The following is an 18,976-nucleotide window of genomic DNA, read 5'->3' as shown; positions in this document are numbered from 1 at the left end:
CTCCCTTACTCAACTTACCTTCTTCCTTCCTTCCCTCCTTCTGGATTTCCCTCTTGTTGATTTTTCCTCGGGGGGTCAGACGAAGCAGTGACAAGCCCGACCTCAGACAGAGCTGCTGTGGCTAAAAAGCGTTTTACTTTACAGGGCTTCAGTAACCTCAAAGCTCAGAAAGGTAACTTTCAGCCGCTTTTCAACAATCGTATGATTATCAATGCAAGATATTACTTTTGGTTGAATCTAAAACCGATTAGTTGATGAAAACGTGTGATCATGTTAAAAGTCCTGACGAGCCTCTGATAGGCAAATAGTCCTCAACATGAGTCACCAAAGCCGCCTTTACACTGGATTAAGACCAAGACTTCTGACACCACAGCTGCAATGTGCATTGGTGCAAAGTGTTTCATGCATTGTGCATGGAACAAATCATCCATCAACGTTTTCATTTCCCAAACTATCTATTCACAACAGGTGAAAGGTGCTCACTTATACAAATTGCACACATTTACAGGTTTTTCAGAGTCTGAGGGAAGTTGAGACTCCTATTGGCAAAATGTTAAAGAGCTGCCCTTTCATCATATAACAGTGGCAGGAGAAAGGGTAGCTTATTGGGTTATGAAAATAATTTCTGCTGATAAGATGATGGGATTACTGATGGTATTTCTTCCTCCTCAGAGGAGCTGACACTGATCTAGGAGGCACAGACACCTCGCGAATTAAATTAACATTAAATGAAGGTTTTTCAAATCATCATCCAGTGACCTTCAAACTTGACATCACATGGCGGTCTTGATCCAGTGTGAAGGCAGTCTAAGAGACACTTTTGATTCTTCTGTGGACTAATTAAGCAAAAGGGAAAATCCTCGTCACAGATGCCTGTTAAAGGTGCGTTTCTGTCCACAGAGCCCACAAGCACTGATGACAAATGTTATACATTCCCCATGATAATCTGCCCGTCTTCAGGTATCAAGCAGCTCTAGATCCCATTTCCTCTTTAGCTGTGATGCCTTTTTCACAGTAGATAGTTTCACCTGATAAGTAAAGCAATTTAATGCTCATTAATGTACAGTTAATGTACTACCCTATATCCTCTATGAAAAAGGTATGTGTAGATGAAACGCTTGTTTGTGCAAACCTGAGCTTCTGCTGTCCTCAGTAAAGGTAGTGATGTTTTTGGGGGTTTTTTTACCTTTACCTGCCTGTTTTTATGTTCTCTTTGGGTTGGATTAGAGTTGTGCTGTTTGCTGTCCTACCTCGCAATGACTAATATTTTGCTGCTGATCTCTTTCATGCCTCACCATCTGTGCTTTTTTTCCCTCTGTTTGCTTGACGGTAGGATCCCCCACCAGCCCAGATCACAACACAAAACGGCAGAGTGATCCCACGCCATTTGGCTTCAAAGGTACTCTATTCTTCTTCTTGGCCTATGACATTTGGTGCTTTAGGACAGCCATGGTTTAAAGCTACGTACACCTAACTCAGGCTGCGTGACCAGCTTTGCCTCGTGTCCCTCAGGTCCTCCCCCCCTCCACCTGACCAGGGCCAGGTGGTTCAGCACCTCTAGTCTCTTACAGACAAAGTGGAGAGGTATTCTGGCACTGGCTTGCTCACGCTGGTTGTGTCTTGGCCCTCTCTTTCACCTTCACATGGAGCCTTTCTTTCCTTTTAGACTTAGGGAATAAAAAACACATCACGGGAATGGTCACTCGACACTTTTTCCCCATTTGCATGCCGGCATCTGGAGTTTCCAGACTTTTTTTTGGTTGTGGCTGAGGATATAATGAAGTCGTAGTTGGATTACTGGGTCTAGCTGCGTTTTTCTTTTCCGACTGAAGATCAGAGATGTGGAACAGTGGCTTTAGCTTTTGAACTAAAAGAGATTTTTTTGCGTCTTTCTGATCAGGATGGAATAAGACCTCCCTCTCACTGGACGAACACGACGGCTACTCCAGCGCCGAGGAGCCTCTTAACTCTGATCCAGAAGAAGAAAACCACAAGAAGCTGGTGGGTCACTCTTTGTGGATCATCTCAGCCATTTAATATTTTTGCTTTTTGTATTTTGTTATTCTTCTTAAGATGTGGGATTTTTTTAACCATTCATTGAAATATTCCTCCTGTTATACCCAATTACTCTTGAGCTCATGAGGGTTGCTGATTTTTTTTTTTTTCTATTATTTCTCTCTTGTGTTTAACTGTGAGCAGTGTGCTGGGAAATTCACCGTGATGGCAGACTACGAGAACGGAGCTGCAGAAGAACTTTTAATGAAGAGTGGAGATGTGGTGCAGCTGGTGAAGGAGGGGGACGACGGACAGTGGTGAGAGCACACCATTTCTAGTCTCTGAGATAGAGCATACATTGAGAAACATCTTCTGTTTTCAGCACAAAATATTCAGAGAACTAAATAAATCAGAATCAGCGTTTGGTTCTGTTACTGCATCAGAACCACTTTTAGGATTTGGAATATCCTAAAAGAATATCAAAATATTCAGAAAACTGAATATTTTGATTACGCAAGATATAAAACGTTGGGTGTTGTCTTCTGACCACTTGTGATCAAATCAAAGATCTCAAAAATTTGAGCAAAGTTAAAAATGTCTTTTTTTAGTGATTTTCATTAAAAAGTTAAAATTACACAGACAGATGATTTTATTGTTTTCTTTGCAACCAGTAAAATCAGCACAACTGATTCCCAAACTTTACACAGAGAATAAAAGCTGTAGATGCTTCATTGGTTGGTTTTCACAGGTTTGTGCGCAACCTCAACACATCGAAGGAGGGCTGGATGGCTGCTGCTATTCTCATGACCCTCATGGAGAAGTCCAAGTCTTGTCAGTCTCTCAGCAGCTCAGGTACTTAAACACACTTTATCGCCTAAAAGTCAGACGGCGTGCTCCTTCGGAGAGCGAGCGCTCTTCAGGTTTTTATTGCGTTTCCAACAGAAGGCAGTGGGAACCTCAGCACATCCTCCAGCTGCAGCGAGACCTAAGCAAACTCATCGAGCGTCAAACCCTGAACTCCTCTGCACTTCTGCGGTCAAGGAACTGCCCTCCTGAATGCAAGCATCACGTGGCTGCATCTGTGTTGTAATGCCAACATCAGTACTCCTGGATTTTGCACAAAAAGTTGTATGTTTGTCATTGTTTTTATTAAACCCGTACGCCATGTGGTCTCATAACGTCGTTACCATTATACTGTTGAAGTGTAAACATTAGAGAAACAACTCCACTGTGTAGTAAAGTGATCTGGCAGCAGACATTTTTCTGATCAGTTTTAGATGTATGAGTGGACCAGCAGGACTGAGATCTGTTGATGCATCTTTTTTATCACTTCACAAGCAAGGAAAAGTTACGAAAAAAATATTTCACATTCATCGGCTCTAAAAAGGGGATGGAGGGGGAGAAATGTGTTTACCTTTTGTCAGCTCAGTATTTATTTAAATATAACACACACCCATTTGTATTCATGAATTCTCCTGTCTGCTGTTTGTTTAGTGTCAGCCTGTCTGTAGAAACCGGTTCAGATGTCCAAACTTTGTGAACGTCCATCTATTTGTGAATTTTATTAATGCAACAAATGTTTCTCAGTGTAAAAACCCAGAGTCCACTGTACTAACTTATTCCATGTGCAGGGGGTCATTTTCTGAATGTAGATAATATGTAATAATAACTGTCTGTCATGAGATATTTGTTAATGAAATCGCTATATTGTACACTAAGTATGGTGACGTCACTACCTGGTGACTTGTCTAATTTTTTTACATAAACAAATTGTTACAAACCAGTGATCGTGTTTCTTTTTAGGCCCGAGCAGCTAAGCGCTGCGAAGGCCTATTGTTTTCCTATTGTTTATTATTAGGCCCGAGCTAAGCGCTGCGAAGGCCTATTGTTTTCCTATTGTTTATTATTATTATTATTATTCTTCCACCCAAATGAATTGGCTTTTTGGGGCTTTATCATATTCAAAAACTCACCAAACTTGGCGGAGGCCTTAAGCCTGTTTAAAATTTACGTATTTTAAAGTCGTAGCAAAAATTGCAACAGAAATGTCTCTACGGCGCCACCTAGAAATTGGAAAAACACCCTTTTTTACCCTCTGCTATTCACTTACTTTATCGTAGACACATGAAATTTGGTACACTTGTAGAACTCCCCAAGACGCTCAAAATTTACAATTAATGTCATAGTGCAAGTATCACAGGAAGTCAGCCATTTTTGATTTGAAGTTCCCATTTTGACCCATTTTTGCTGATTTTTGACGTTTACAGTTTGTATTTCTATCTCCTCCTAGGGATTTTGATTGATCGACTTCAACTCAGGTCAGTCATAAGGCATGTCCCATCTAAAGTTATCTAAACGGTGAGTTTTTGAGTATGCTGAAGGGGGGTTAGCAGGGGTCAAAGTTCACCTACTCGTCATAAAAAAATAAACTGCTATATCTCCTACACAGAAACTCACAGAAGCATCAAAGTTTCTGTGATTGATCATCATCGGGTGTCCTACAATACCCTATGGTCGAATGATGACATCACTTAGGCCACGCCCCCTGAGAACAGGAAGTGTAATGTTTTACTGTGAACTGTCGCTATCTGACCCTTTGACCTCATCAACATGAAACTGTGCCCAGACACAGAGAACATGTTGGTGTATTGAGGATTCCAACCCCGACCAGCTTCGATGGAGCAGGTGGGCGTGGTGGCGTGGCGAAGTCACCTGTAACGCCATCGCCATACGTTTGGCTCTCAATTCCACATTTTCGGGCCCAGCTGCTGCAAACTCACAAGGATGGATCCTCATCCACTCCCCAACAGGAATCCATCACAATATTTGGTGGGCGTAGCCTAATTTCTCTATAGCGCCCTCTAGAAAACTTTAAATGATCAGCCCAAGCCATGCTTTAACCTACAAATACGAAACTTTGTACACATGTGTATCTTGTCAGGACGTAAAAAAAGTCTCTTGGAGCCATGGTCTAAACCCCACAGGAAGTCGGCCATTTTGGATTCAATTTCGGTTTTTGACCCCATTTTTGCCGTTTACAGCCTTCATATTTGATCTATCTCCTCCTAGGGATTTCGATTGATCGGCTTCAAACTCGGTCAGTATGTTCATAAGGCATGTCTCATCTAAAGTTATCTAAACGGTGAGTTTTTTGAGTATGCTGAAGGGGGGTTAGCAGGGGTCAAAGTTCACCTACTCGCCATAAAAACATAAACTGCTATATCTCCTACACAGAAACTCACAGAGGCACCAAAGTTTCTGTGATTGATCATCATCGGGTCTCCTACATTACGCTATGGTCGAATGATGACATCACTTAGGCCACGCCCCCTGAGAACAGGAAGTGTAATGTTTTACTGTGAACGTTCGCTATCCGACCCCTTTGACCTCATTAACATGAAACTGTGCCCAGACACCGAAGACATGTTGGTGTATTGAGGATTCCAACCCCGACCAGCTACGATAGAGCAGGTGGGCATGGCGGCGTGGCGAAGTTACCTGTAACGCCATCGCCATACGTTTGGCTCTCAATACCACATTTTCGGGCTCAGCTGCTGCAAACTCACAAGGATGAATATTTATCCACTCCCCGACTGGAATCCATCACAATATTTGTAGGGCGTGGCCTAATTTCTCTATAGCGCCCCCTAGAAAACAGCAGCCCATAGGTTATGTTGTTATTAATTATTTAAATATACATTATTATAACTTTTTATATATATATAAGTTTATTTTGTGGGTTAAAGTAAAAACATTCATTCATTTTTGCTAGAAATAATACAAACAAAGTCATTCAGCAAAACTTATGACACAGCGAAGTAAGAACACACTGGGGTCAGTGTTGATGGAGTACCACTGGCACCTTGTGGAGAAATACTGGTACTGCTAGTGCAATACCAGTATTGCGACAGCAGGAGGCAGTGGTACTCCATCAATGAGAAAACAGATCGACGCTACGTAATAACAGTCAGCCGGCGACAGCTGGAGCTGCAAAGTTTTCCTGAACATTTTGCTTGCTTTTTGGAGCGACAGAACTGGATTACGCTCAACATTTTGCTTGGATTTTGGAGTTGCAAATACGAACCACGCTTTGGAGCAAGAAGGCTCTGTTGGACCGGAGTTGGAGAAGTTTAATGGGCTCTTTGCACCTCAGCTTACACGTTCGGGAAACACGGCTGAAATGTTTTTCCAAGGTAACAATTAATAATGTACATCGATCCGAAACCCCAACAAGTAAGGCAAAGAAAGGTTTTAAGATGTTCGCCTCGTTATACATTCACAGATATGAAGGTGAGTTTTATTTTCTTTAAAACTGCTAGCACAAGCCTGCTAGCTTTCTAGTAAAAATCTGCTATTTAATTATCTAAAGATTTCTCAGCCATTCTAACGGACACTGTTTGTGCCTTATTTTCAAGCATATTACGTGTGTTTATTGTTAACTGGAGAGGGGTGGGGGGCAGATTACAGTTCAGACTTTTTGCTTGAAGTATGACGAAGAAAAACGAGCACAGAGCTTACTCTGGTATCGGAGTTCTAGTTCAGCTGACTGTTCAGATTCAGAGTTATTACTTTTAGAAAAATATGGCCGTGTTGCTTAAGATTTCTGTGTTATTTCGTTTTATTACTTTTGCATGCTTGTTTGTGAATGGCTCATTAAGACAGTGTTTAGAGCGGTGTGTACGGCGTTAGCTTCAAGTGGTAGCTTTAACTTGTAGCAACGAATATTTACAAGCTGTCTTAATTGAGGATGGCTTGGAAATCCATGAAAACTTAAACAAAGTACATAGTATTGTTTTATTTGTGTCTTAAGTACGACTTTGTCTTTTATAGCAGTCATAGTTTCTGAAAGTGGAAAAAGAGCCGCATTCGGGTATACAGTTGTGACGTCAGCGCGGCAGGTGCAAAGAGCCCAATGCTGTTCGTTTAAACAGTCGTAACTCGCGGTGCGGTGAGTAATTTATTCCTTCCTGCTGGTTCTGGAAGCCGTCATGTTTGGAACAGTTATTCTGAGGAGGATGCTAACCCAATGCCCTGAGGCCTGCAACGTTTTTAATGCTAACGAAGCGCTTGACTAATTCAATAAACTGAATAGTGTGTTTGATACATCCAGTTTCATACATTCAGAGTTGTTTGTTATTATGTATAGAAGATGTTTAAAATGTCGTTTCAAAGAGCTCTGAGAAAATGCTAAGTATCTTTTTACAGATCCATTGGGGTTGTAATATTTAGTTGCAGCACTTCCTGTGATTAATACCTAATTAATGGATGGGATTCTGCCTGTGCTATTGTTCTAAAGTGCTGAAAGTTAACTGTGCTCTGTTATTGTGCATTGCCCTTGGTTTATTACTGAACAGTGCGGTTTATTAAACTGATACAAACCTTTACCATTTTCCTGACTCATTTCACGATAACGTTAAAGTTGCACTGCATTTACATCTCAGTTGTAGTTAACATCAAGCATGTGGGTGTGGCTTAGTGTAAAACTTTCACTATTTACCATGAAACATCAACATTAAATGACTTCCAAATGCAAGATCACAGCTGCATCATCACACTTCCTCTGTCTTTCTAGAGAACAGCCCTGAACACATTTCCATGGTCACTTGATGACCTCACTGTAGCCCCGCCCACTTTTAAGAGGCAGTCACATGTTTTTTCTGCTGTATGTTTTACTGTTATTCTATAATTTATATGGGTTTCATCATGTGAATACTGACTAAAAACGATAACATGATGAACTCTATGAATGCTGGCTGCTGACCGAACCGCATTGGGGTGTAGAAATGACGAAATGCATTACTTCGCCACGTGCATATGATCGGCTCTAAATGACACGTGGATCATCGGACTGGCGCCAAATTGAAAACGTATGACCTTTGTTGACCTCTAAAGAGCAAAACAGCATTGAAATGTATTTTGACTCCACTGCGCCCCTACATTAATCCGCCAGCTGTATTTCCTCGCTAAACCAATGAATCTATACCACATTTTTTTGCATCTTGAAGGATAGCCGCGAACGCATAGATGCGTACCGCCTGGTGGACGGGCGCGGAAACTGCGCAACAACTTCTGTCTTAGCACGTGCGCAGCGTTGATGGAAACTGAGCAACAGCTTCCGCGGTGCGGGCGGAGGCGCTGAAAACTGCGTGAGAGCTTCTGTGGTGGCTGGCGTGAGGCGGCGGTTGCTCGTACCCCGCGGTGGCAATAGGCCGGAGCGGCGCTTGGCTGCGAGGGCCGTTCGAGGCTGCTTGCAGCTTTAATTATTATTATTATTCTTCCACCCAAATGAATTGGCTTTTTGGGGGCTTTATCATATTCAAAAACTCACCAAACTTGGCGGAGGCCTTAAGCCTGTTTAAAATTTACGTATTTTAAAGTCGTCGCAAAATTGCAACAGAAATGTCTCTACGGCGCCACCTAGAAATTGGAAAAACACCCTTTTTTACCCTCTGCTATTCACTTACTTTATCGTAGACACATGAATTGGTACACTTGTAGAGCTCCCCAAGACGCTCAAAATTTACAATTAATGTCATAGTGCAAGTATCACAGGAAGTCAGCCATTTTTGATTGAAGTTCCCATTTTGACCCCATTTTTGCCGATTTTTGCCGTTTACAGCCTTTGTATTTGATCTATCTCCTCCTAGGGATTTTGATTGATCGACTTCAAACTCGGTCAGTCTGTTCATAAGGCATGTCCCATCTAAAGTTATCTAAACGGTGAGTTTTTGAGTATGCTGAAGGGGGGTTAGCAGGGGTCAAAGTTCACCTACTCGCCATAAAAAAATAAACTGCTATATCTCTTACACTGAAACTCACAGAAGCATCAAAGTTTCTGTGATTGATCATCATCGGGTCTCCTACATTACCCTATGGTCGAATGATGACATCACTTAGGCCACGCCCCCTGAAACAGGAAGTGTAATGTTTTACTGTGGACTGTCGCTATCTGACCCCTTTGACCTCATCAACATGAAACTGTGCCCAGACACAGAGAACATGTTGGTGTATTGAGGATTCCAACCCCGACCAGCTTCGATGGAGCAGGTGGGCGTGGTGGCGTGGCGAAGTCACCTGTAACGCCATCGCCATACGTTTGGCTCTCAATTCCACATTTTCGGGCCCAGCTGCTGCAAACTCATAAGGATGGACCCTCATCCAGTCCCCAACAGGAATCCATCACAATATTTGGTGGGCGTAGCCTAATTTCTCTATAGCGCCCCCTAGAAAACTTTAAATGATCAGCCCCAAGCCATGCTTTAACCTACAAATACGAAACTTTGTACACATATGTACCTTGTCAGGACGTACAAAAAAGTCTCTTGGAGCCATGGTCTAAACCCCACAGGAAGTCAGCCATTTTGGATTCAAGTTCGGTTTTTGACCCATTTTTGCCATTTACAGCCTTCATATTTGATCTATCTCCTCCTAGGGATTTCGATTGATCGGCTTCAAACTCGGTCAGTCTGTTCATAAGGCATGTCTCATCTAAAGTTATCTAAACGGTGAGTTTTTGAGTATGCTGAAGGGGGGTTAGCAGGGGTCAAAGTTCACCTACTCGCCATAAAAACATAAACTGCTATATCTCCTACACAGAAACTCACAGAGGCACCAAAGTTTCTGTGATTCATCATCATCGGGTCTCCTACATTACCCTATGGTCGAATGATGACATCACTTAGGCCACGCCCCCTGAGAACAGGAAGTGTAATGTTTTACTGTGAACGTTCGCTATCCGACCCCTTTGACCTCATCAACATGAAACTGTGCCCAGACACCGAAGACATGTTGGTGTATTGAGGATTCCAACCCCGACCAGCTACGATAGAGCAGGTGGGCATGGCGGCGTGGCGAAGTTACCTGTAACGCCATCGCCATACGTTTGGCTCTCAATACCACATTTTCGGGCTCAGCTGCTGCAAACTCACAAGGATGAATATTTATCCACTCCCCGACTAGAATCCATCACAATATTTGTAGGGCGTGGCCTAATTTCTCTATAGCGCCCCCTAGAAAACGGCAGCCCATAGGTTATGTTGTTATGAATTATTTAAATATACATTATTATAACTTTTTATATATATATAAGTTTATTTTGTGGGTTAAAGTACAAACATTCATTCATTTTTGCTAGAATACAAACAAAGTCATTCAGCAAAACTTATGACACAGCGAAGTAAGAACACACTGGGGTCAGTGTTGATGGAGTACCACTGGCACCTTGTGGCGATATACTGGTACTGCTAGTGCAATACCAGTATTGCGACAGCAGGAGGCAGTGGTACTCCATCAATGAGAAAACAGATCGACGCTACGTAATAACAGTCAGCCGGCGACAGCTGGAGCTGCAAAGTTTTCCTGAACATTTTGTTTGCTTTTTGGAGCCACAGAACTGGACTACGCTCAACATTTTGCTTGGATTTTGGAGTTGCAAATCCGAACCACGCTTTTGAGCAAGAAGGCTCTGTTGGACCGGAGTTTGAGAAGTTTAATGGGCTCTTTGCACCTCAGCTTACACGTTCGGGAAACACGGCTGAAATGTTTTTCCAAGGTAACAATTAATAATGTACATCGATCCGAACCCCAACAAGTAAGGCAAAGAAAGGTTTTAAGATGTTCGCCTCGTTATACATTCACAGATATGAAGGTGAGTTTTATTTTCTTTAAACTGCTAGCACAAGCCTGCTAGCTTTCTAGTAAAAATCTGCTATTTAATTATCTAAAGATTTCTCAGCCATTCTAACGGACACTGTTTGTGCCTTATTTTCAAGCATATTACGTGTGTTTATTGTTAACGACAATAAAGCAGCGGGGAGGGGGAGAGCAGATTACAGTTCAGACTTTTTGCTTGAAGTATGACGAAGAAAAACGAGCACAGAGCTTACTCTGGTATCGGAGTTCTAGTTCAGCTGACTGTTCAGATTCAGTTATTACTTTTAGAAAAATATGGCCGTGTTGCTTAAGGTTTCTGTGTTATTTCGTTTTATTACTTTTGCATGCTTGTTGTGAATGGCTCATTAAGACGATGTTTAGAGCGGTGTGTACGGCGTTAGCTTCAAGTGGTAGCTTTAACTTGTAGCAACGAATATTTACAAGCTGTCTTAATTGAGGATGGCTTGGAAATCCATGAAAACTTAAACAAAGTACATAGTATTGTTTTATTTGTGTCTTAAGTACGACTTTGTCTTTTATAGCAGTCATAGTTTCTGAAAGTGGAAAAAAGAGCCGCATTCGGGTATACAGTTGTGACGTCAGCGCGGCAGGTGCAAAGAGCCCATTGCTGTTCGTTTAAACAGTCGTAACTCGCGGTGCGGTGAGTAATTTATTCCTTCCTGCTGGTTCTGGAAGCCGTCATGTTTGGAACAGTTATTCTGAGGAGGATGCTAACCCAATGCCTGAGGCCTGCAACGTTTTTAATGCTAACGAAGCGCTTTACTAATTCAATAAACTGAATAGTGTGTTTGATACATCCAGTTTCATACATTCAGAGTTGTTTGTTATTATGTATAGAAGATGTTTAAAATGTCGTTTGAAAGAGCTCTGAGAAAATGCTAAGTATCTTTTTACAGATCCATTGGGGTTGTAATATTTAGTTGCAGCACTTCCTGTGATTAATACCTAATTAATGGATGGGATTCAGTCTGTGCTATTGTTCTAAAGTGCTGAAAGTTAACTGTGCTCTGTTAATGTGTATTGCCCTTGGTTTATTACTGAACAGTGCGGTTTATTAAACTGATACATCTTAACCTTCACCATTTTCCTGACTCATTTCACGATAACGTCAAAGTTGCACTGCATTTACATCTCAGTTGTAGTTAACATCAAGCATGTGGGTGTGGCTTAGTGTAAAACTTTCACTATTTACCATGAAACATCAACATTAAATGACTTCCAAATGCAAGATCACAGCTGCATCATCACACTTCCTCTGTCTTTCTAGAGAACAGCCCTGAACACATTTCCATGGTCACTTGATGACCTCACTGTAGCCCCGCCCACTTTTAAGAGGCAGTCACATGTTTTTTCTGCTGTATGTTTTACTGTTATTCTATAATTTATATGGGTTTCATCATGTGAATACTGACTAAAAACGATAACATGATGAACTCTATGAATGCTGGCTGCTGACCGAACCGCATTGGGGTGTAGAAATGACGAAATGCATTACTTCGCCACGTGCATATGATCGGCTCTAAATGACACGTGGATCATCGGACTGGCGCCAAATTGAAAACGTATGACCTTTGTTGACCTCTAAAGAGCAAAACAGCATTGAAATGTATTTTGACTCCACTGCGCCCCTACATTAATCCGCCAGCTGTATTTCCTCGCTAAACCAATGAATCTATACCACATTTTTTTGCATCTTGAAGGATAGCCGCCGAACGCATAGATGCGTACCGCCTGGAGGACGGGCGCGGAAACTGCGCAACAACTTCTGTCTTAGCACGTGCGCAGCGTTGATGGAAACTGAGCAACTGCTTCCGTGGTGCGGGCGGAGGCGCTGAAAACTGCGTGAGAGCTTCTGTGGTGGCTGGCGTGAGGCGGCGGTTGCTCGTACCCCGCGGTGGCAATAGGCCGGAGCGGCGCTTGGCTGCGAGGGCCGTTCGAGGCTGCTTGCAGCTTTAATTAGGCCCGAGCAGCTAAGCGCTGCGAAGGCCTATTGTTTTCCTACTGTTTCTTATTATTATTAGGCCCGAGCAGCTAAGCGCTGCGAAGGCCTATTGTTTTCCTATTGTTTATTATTATTAGGCCCGAGCAGCTAAGCGCTGCGAAGGCCTATTGTATCTGTACTGTTTATTATTATTATTATTATTATTATTATTATTATTATTTTTCTTCCCACCTCTTTGGGGGGCTTTTTGGGGGCCTTATCATATTGGAAAACTCACCAAACTTGGCGGAGGCCTTAAGCCTGTTTAAAAATTTTGATTTTTAAGGTCATCACAAAAATCCCACAAGAAATGGCTCAATAGCGCCACCTAGAAATTTTCAAAGGACCCTTTGCTATTCACTTACTTTATCCTAGAGACATGAAATTTGGTACACTTGTAGAGCTCCCCAGGACGCTCAAAATTTACAATTAATGTCATAGTGCAAGTATCACAGGAAGTCGGCCATTTTGGATTGAAGGTCCAATTTTGAGGCCATTTTTGCCGTTTACAGCCTCCGTATTTGATCGAACTCCTCCTAGGGATTTCGATTGATCGGCTTCAAACTCGGTCAGTCTGTTCATAAGGCATGTCCCATCTAAAGTTATCAAAACTGTGAGTTTTTGAGTATGCTGAAGGGGGGTTAGCAGGGGTCAAAGTTCACCTACTCGCCATAAAAACATAAACTGCTATATCTCCTACACAGAAACTCACAGAGGAACCAGAGTTACTGTGATTAATCATCATTGGCTGCCCTACAATACCCTATGGTCGAATGATGACATCACTTAGACCACGCCCCCTGAGAACAGGAAGTGTCATGTTTTACTGAGAACGGTCGCTATCTGACCCCTTTGACCTCATCAACATGAAACTGTGCCCAGACACAGAGAACATGTTGGTGTGTTGAGGATTCCAACCCCGACCAGCTTCGATAGAGCAGGTGGGCATGGGGGCGTGGCGAAGTGACCTGTAACGCCATCGCCATACGTTTGGCTCTCAATTCCACAGTTTTGTGCCCAGCTGCTCCAAACTCACAAGGATGGTCCCTCATCAACTCCCCTACAGGAATCCATCACAATATTTGGTGGGCGTGGCCTAATTTCTCTATAGCGCCCCCTAGAAATTTTAAATGATCAGCCCCAAGCCATGCTTTGACCTACAATTACGAAACTTTGTACACATTTGTATCATGTCAGGACTTAAAAGAAAGTCTCTTGGAGCCATGGTCTAAACCCCACAGGAAGTCGGCCATTTTGGATTGAAGTTCAGATTTTGACCCCATTTTTGCCGTTTACAGCCTTCCTATTTGATCGAACTCCTCCTAGAGATTTCGATTGATCGGCTTCAAACTCGGTCAGTCTGCTCATAAGGCATGTCCCATCTAAAGTTATCAAAACGGTGAGTTTTTGAATGCTGAAGGGGGGTTAGCAGGGGTCAAAGTTCACCTACTCGCCGTAAAAAATAAACTGCTATATCTCCTACACAGAAACTCACAGAGGCACCAAAGTTTCTGGAATTGATCATCATGGGGTGTCCTACAATACCCTATGGTGGAATGATGACATCACTTAGGCCACGCCCCCTGAGAAAAGGTGTCATGTTTTACTCTGAACGGTCGCTATCTGACCCCTTTGACCTCATCAACATGAAACTGTGCACAGACACAGAAGACATGTTGGTGTGTTGAGGATTCCAACCCCGACCAGCTTCGATTGAGCAGCTGGGCGTGGCGGCGTGGCGAAGTGACCTGTAACGCCATCGCCATACGTTTGGCTCTCAATTCCACATTTTTGGCCACAGCTGCTCCAAACTCACAAGGATGGATCTTCATCCACTCCCCGACAGGAATCCATCACAATATTTGTAGGGTGTGGCCTAATTTATCTATAGCGCCCCCTAGAAAATTTTAAAAGATCAGCCCCAAGCCATGCTTTAACCTACAATTACGAAACTTTGTACACGTGTGTACCATGTCAGGACTTACAAAAAAGTCTCTTGGAGCCATGGTCTAAACCCCAGAGGAAGTCGGCCATTTTAGATTGAAGTTCAGATTTTGATCCCATTTTTGGCGTTTATAAACCATTTCAGTAATTCGCCACTTGGGGTCAGTATTGCTCCACAAATGAAACAGCAGATAAACAGGATGAAGAACAATATCAGTATTTCGCCAGTAGGTGTCAGTGTTCCTCCACCAATGACAAACAGATCCACGGGCGGATGGGCGTGAAAACTTTGTGAGAGCGTTGCCATGAAATTTCTAAAAGGATAGAAATGTCTCAGATAATTTTTGTTGAATTAAATCATGCAGTAAATGTAGCGTTTTCTTACTTCTTACAAACCATTTCAGTAATTCGCCACTCTGAGTAAGTATTACTCCAACAATGAAATAGAGTGCTTTAGAAACACAGCTGAAGATGATGAAAAATGACGAACTGTAGTACTTCGCCATGTGCATATGATTGGCTGTAAATGACACGTGGATCATCCGACTGACGCCAAATTGGATACGTATGACCTTTGTTGACCTCTAAAGAGAACAACAGCATTGAAATATATTTTGACTCCACTGCGCGTCCTACATTAATCCGCCAGCTATATTTACTCGCTAAACCAATGAATCTGCACCACATTTTTTGCATCGTCAAGGAGCGCCTCCGAACGCATCAGTGCGTACCGCATGGTGGACATGCGCGGAAACTGCGCAACAACTTCTGTGTTAGCACGTGGCCAGCGTTGATGGAAACTGAGCAACAGCTTCCGCGGTGCGGGCGGAGGAGCTGAAAACTGCGTGAGAGCTTCTGTGGTGGCTGACGTGAGGCGACGGTTGCTAGTACCCCGCGGTGGCAATAGGCCGGAGCGGCGCTTGGCTGCGAGGGCCGTTCGAGGCTGCTTGCAGCTTTAATTATTATTATGATTCTCCCTCCAAATGAATTGGCTTTTTGGGGGCTTTATCATATTCAAAAACTCACCAAACTTGGCGGAGGCCTTAAGCCTGTTTAAAATTTACGTATTTAAAGTCATCGCAAAAATTCCACAAGAAATGGCTCAATAGCGCCACCTAGAAATTTTCAAAGGACCCTTTGGTATTCACCTACTTCATTGTAGAGACATGAAATTTGGTACACTTGTAGAGCTTCCCAAGATGCTCAAAATTTACAATTAATGTCATAGTGCAAGTATCACAGGAAGTCGGCCATTTTGGATTGAAGGTCCAATTTTGAGGCCATTTTCCGTTTACAGCCTTGGTATTTGATCGAACTCCTCCTAGGGATTTTGATTGATCGGCTTCAAACTCGGTCAGTCTGTTCATAAGGCATGTCCCATCTAAAGTTATCAAAACGGTGAGTTTTTGAGTATGCTGAAGGGGGTTAGCAGGGGTCAAAGTTCACCTACTCGCCATAAAAAAAAAACTGCTATATCTCCTACACAGAAACTCACAGAGGCACCAAAGTTTCTGTGATTGATCATCATCGGGTGTCCTACAAAACCCTATGGTCCAAGGATGACATCACTTAGGCCACGCCCCATGAGAACAGGAAGTGTAATGTTTTACTGTGGAAGGTCGCTATCTGACCCCTTTGACCTCATCAACATGAAACTGTGCCCAGACACAGAAGACATGTTGGTGTATTGAGGATTCCAACCCCGACCAGATTCGATGGAGGAGGTGGGCGTGGCGGCGTGGCGAAGTGACCTCTAACGCCATCGCCATACGTTTGGCTCTCAATTCCACATTTTCGGGCCCAGCTGCTGCAAACTCACAAGGATGGATCCTCATCCACTCCCCGACAGGAATCCATCACAATATTTGGTGGGCGTGGCCTAATTTCTCTATAGCGCCCCCTAGAAAACTTTAAATGATCAGCCCCAAGCCATGCTTTAACCTACAAATACGAAACTTTGGACACATGTGTATCATGTCAGGACTTACAAAAAAGTCTCTTGGAGCCATGGTCTAAACCCCACAGGAAGTCGGCCATTTTAGATTGAAGTTCAGATTTTGACCCCATTTTTGCCGTTTACAGCCTCCGTATTTGATCGAACTCCTCCTAGGGATTTCGATTGATCGGCTTCAAACTCGGTCAGTCTGCTCATAAGGCATGTCCCATAAAGTTATCAAAACGGTGAGTTTTTGAGAATGCTGAAGGGGGGTTAGGAGGGGTCAAAGTTCACCTACTCGCCGTAAAAAAATAAACTGCTATATCTCCTACACAGAAACTCACAGAGGCACCAAAGTTTCTGTGATTGATCATCATCGGGTGTCCTACAATACCTATGGTCGAATGATGACATCACTTAGGCCACGCCCCCTGAGAAAAGGAAGTGTCATGTTTTACTTTGAATGGTCGCTATCTGACCCCTTTGACCTCATCAATATGAAACTGTGCCCAGACACAGAAGACATGTTGGTGTGTTGAGGATTCCAACCCCGACCAGCTTCGATGGAGCAGCTGGGCGTGGCGGCGTGGCGAAGTGACCTGTAACGCCATCGCCATACGTTTGGCTCTCAATTCCACATTTTTCGGCGCAGCTGCTCCAAACTCACAAGGATGGATCTTCATCCACTCCCCGACAGGAATCCATCACAATATTTGTAGGGTGTGGCCTAATTTCTCTATAGCGCCCCCTAGAAAATTTTAAATGATCAGCCCCAAGCCATGCTTTAACCTACAATTACGAAACTTTGTACACATGTGTACCATGTCAGGACTTACAAAAAAGTCTCTTGGAGCCATGGTCTAAACCCCAGAGGAAGTCGGCCATTTTAGATTGAAGTTCAGATTTTGATCCCATTTTTGCCGTTTATAAACCATTTCAGTAATTCGCCCACTTGGGGTCAGTATTGCTCCACAAATGAAACAGCAGATAAACAGGATGAAGAACAATATCAGTATTTCGCCAGTAGGTGTCAGTGTTCCTCCACCAATGACAAACAGATCCACGGGCGGATGGGCGCGAAAACTTTGTGAGAGCCTTGCCATGAAATTTCTAAAAGGATAGAAATGTCTCAGATAATTTTTGTTGAATTAAATCATGTAGTAAATGTAGCGTTTTCTTACTTCTTACAAACCATTTCAGTAATTCGCCAATCTGAGTAAGAATTACTCCAACAATGAAATAGAGTGCTTTAGAAACACAGCTGAAAATGATGAAAAATGACGAACTGTAGTACTTCGCCATGTGCATATGATCGGCTGTAAATTACACGTGGATCTTCCGACTGACGCCAAATTGGATACGTATGACCTTTGTTGACCTCTAAAGAGCAAAACAGCATTGAAACGTAGTTTGACTCCACTGCGCCCCTACATTAATCCGCCAGCTATATTTCCTCGCTAAACCAATGAATCTGCACCACATTTTTTTGGCATCGTCAAGGAGCGCAGCCGAACGCATCGATGCGTACCACCTGGTGGACGGGCGCAGAAACTGCGCAACAACTTCTGTTTAGCACGTGGGCAGCGATGGAAAACTGAGCAACAGCTTCCGCGGTGCGGGCGGAGGCGCAGAAAACTGCGTGAGAGCTTCTGTGGTGGCTGGCGTGAGGCGATGGTTGCTAATACCCCGCGGTGGCAATAGGCCGGAGCGGCGCTTGGCTGCGAGGGCCGTTCGAGGCTGCTTGCAGCTTTAATTATTATTATTATTCTCCCTCCAAATGAATTGGCTTTTTGGGGGCTTTATCATATTCAAACTCACCAAACTTGGCGGAGGCCTTAAGCCTGTTTCAAATTTACGTATTTTAAAGTCGTCGCAAAAATTCCACAAGAAATGGCTCAATAGCGCCACCTACAAATTTTCAAAGGACCCTTTGCTATTCACTTACTTCATCGTAGAGACATGAAATTTGGTACACTTGTAGAGCTCCCCAAGATGCTCAAAATTTACAATTAATGTCATAGTGCAAGTATCACAGGAAGTCGGCCATTTTGGATTGAAGGTCCAATTTTGAGCCCATTTTTGCCGTTTACAGCCTCCGTATTTGATCGAACTCCTCCTAGGGATTTACATTGACCGGCTTCAAACTCGGTCAGTCTGTTCATAACGCATGTCCCATCTAAAGTTATCAAAACGGTGAGTTTTTGAGTCTGCTGAAGGGGGTTAGCAGTGGTCAAAGTTCACCTACTCGCCGTAAAAAAATAAACTGCTATATCTCCTACACAGAAACTCACAGAGGCACCAAAGTTACTGTGATTGATCATCATCGGCTGCCCTACAATACCATATGGTCAAATGATGACATCACTTAGGCCACGCCCCCTGAGAACAGGAAGTGTCATGTTTTACTGTGAACTGTCGCTATCTGACCCCTTTGACCTCATCAACAT

The 18,976-nt window shown here is 43.2% G+C and overlaps 1 protein-coding gene across 2 annotated transcripts in view; it reads left to right on the top strand.

Annotated features, from left to right (window-relative positions):
* mcf2lb (mcf.2 cell line derived transforming sequence-like b) overlaps positions 1 to 3,778 on the top strand; it is a 31,643-nt gene extending 27,865 nt beyond the window's left edge. The window contains exons 27-33 of one of the 2 annotated variants that reach the window (XM_055032095.1): positions 80 to 172; positions 901 to 960; positions 1,334 to 1,399; positions 1,901 to 2,001; positions 2,200 to 2,312; positions 2,744 to 2,847; positions 2,938 to 3,778. In XM_055032095.1, coding sequence (XP_054888070.1) covers positions 80 to 172; positions 901 to 960; positions 1,334 to 1,399; positions 1,901 to 2,001; positions 2,200 to 2,312; positions 2,744 to 2,847; positions 2,938 to 2,984 — 584 coding nt within the window. In that variant the 3' untranslated portion in view covers positions 2,985 to 3,778. The remainder of the gene's footprint in view (positions 1 to 79; positions 173 to 900; positions 961 to 1,333; positions 1,400 to 1,900; positions 2,002 to 2,199; positions 2,313 to 2,743; positions 2,848 to 2,937) is intronic. The other variant, XM_055032096.1, reaches the window with a different exon arrangement.
* The last annotated feature ends 15,198 nt before the right edge of the window (positions 3,779 to 18,976 follow it).

This window comes from Poeciliopsis prolifica, unplaced genomic scaffold, assembly GCF_027474105.1.
Source record: "Poeciliopsis prolifica strain line A6 unplaced genomic scaffold, Auburn_PproV2 SCAFFOLD007, whole genome shotgun sequence".
NCBI classification, from domain to species: Eukaryota; Metazoa; Chordata; class Actinopteri; order Cyprinodontiformes; family Poeciliidae; genus Poeciliopsis; species Poeciliopsis prolifica.
Note: the sequence above shows the minus strand (reverse complement) of the source record. Positions and strands in the feature narration are given on the sequence as shown.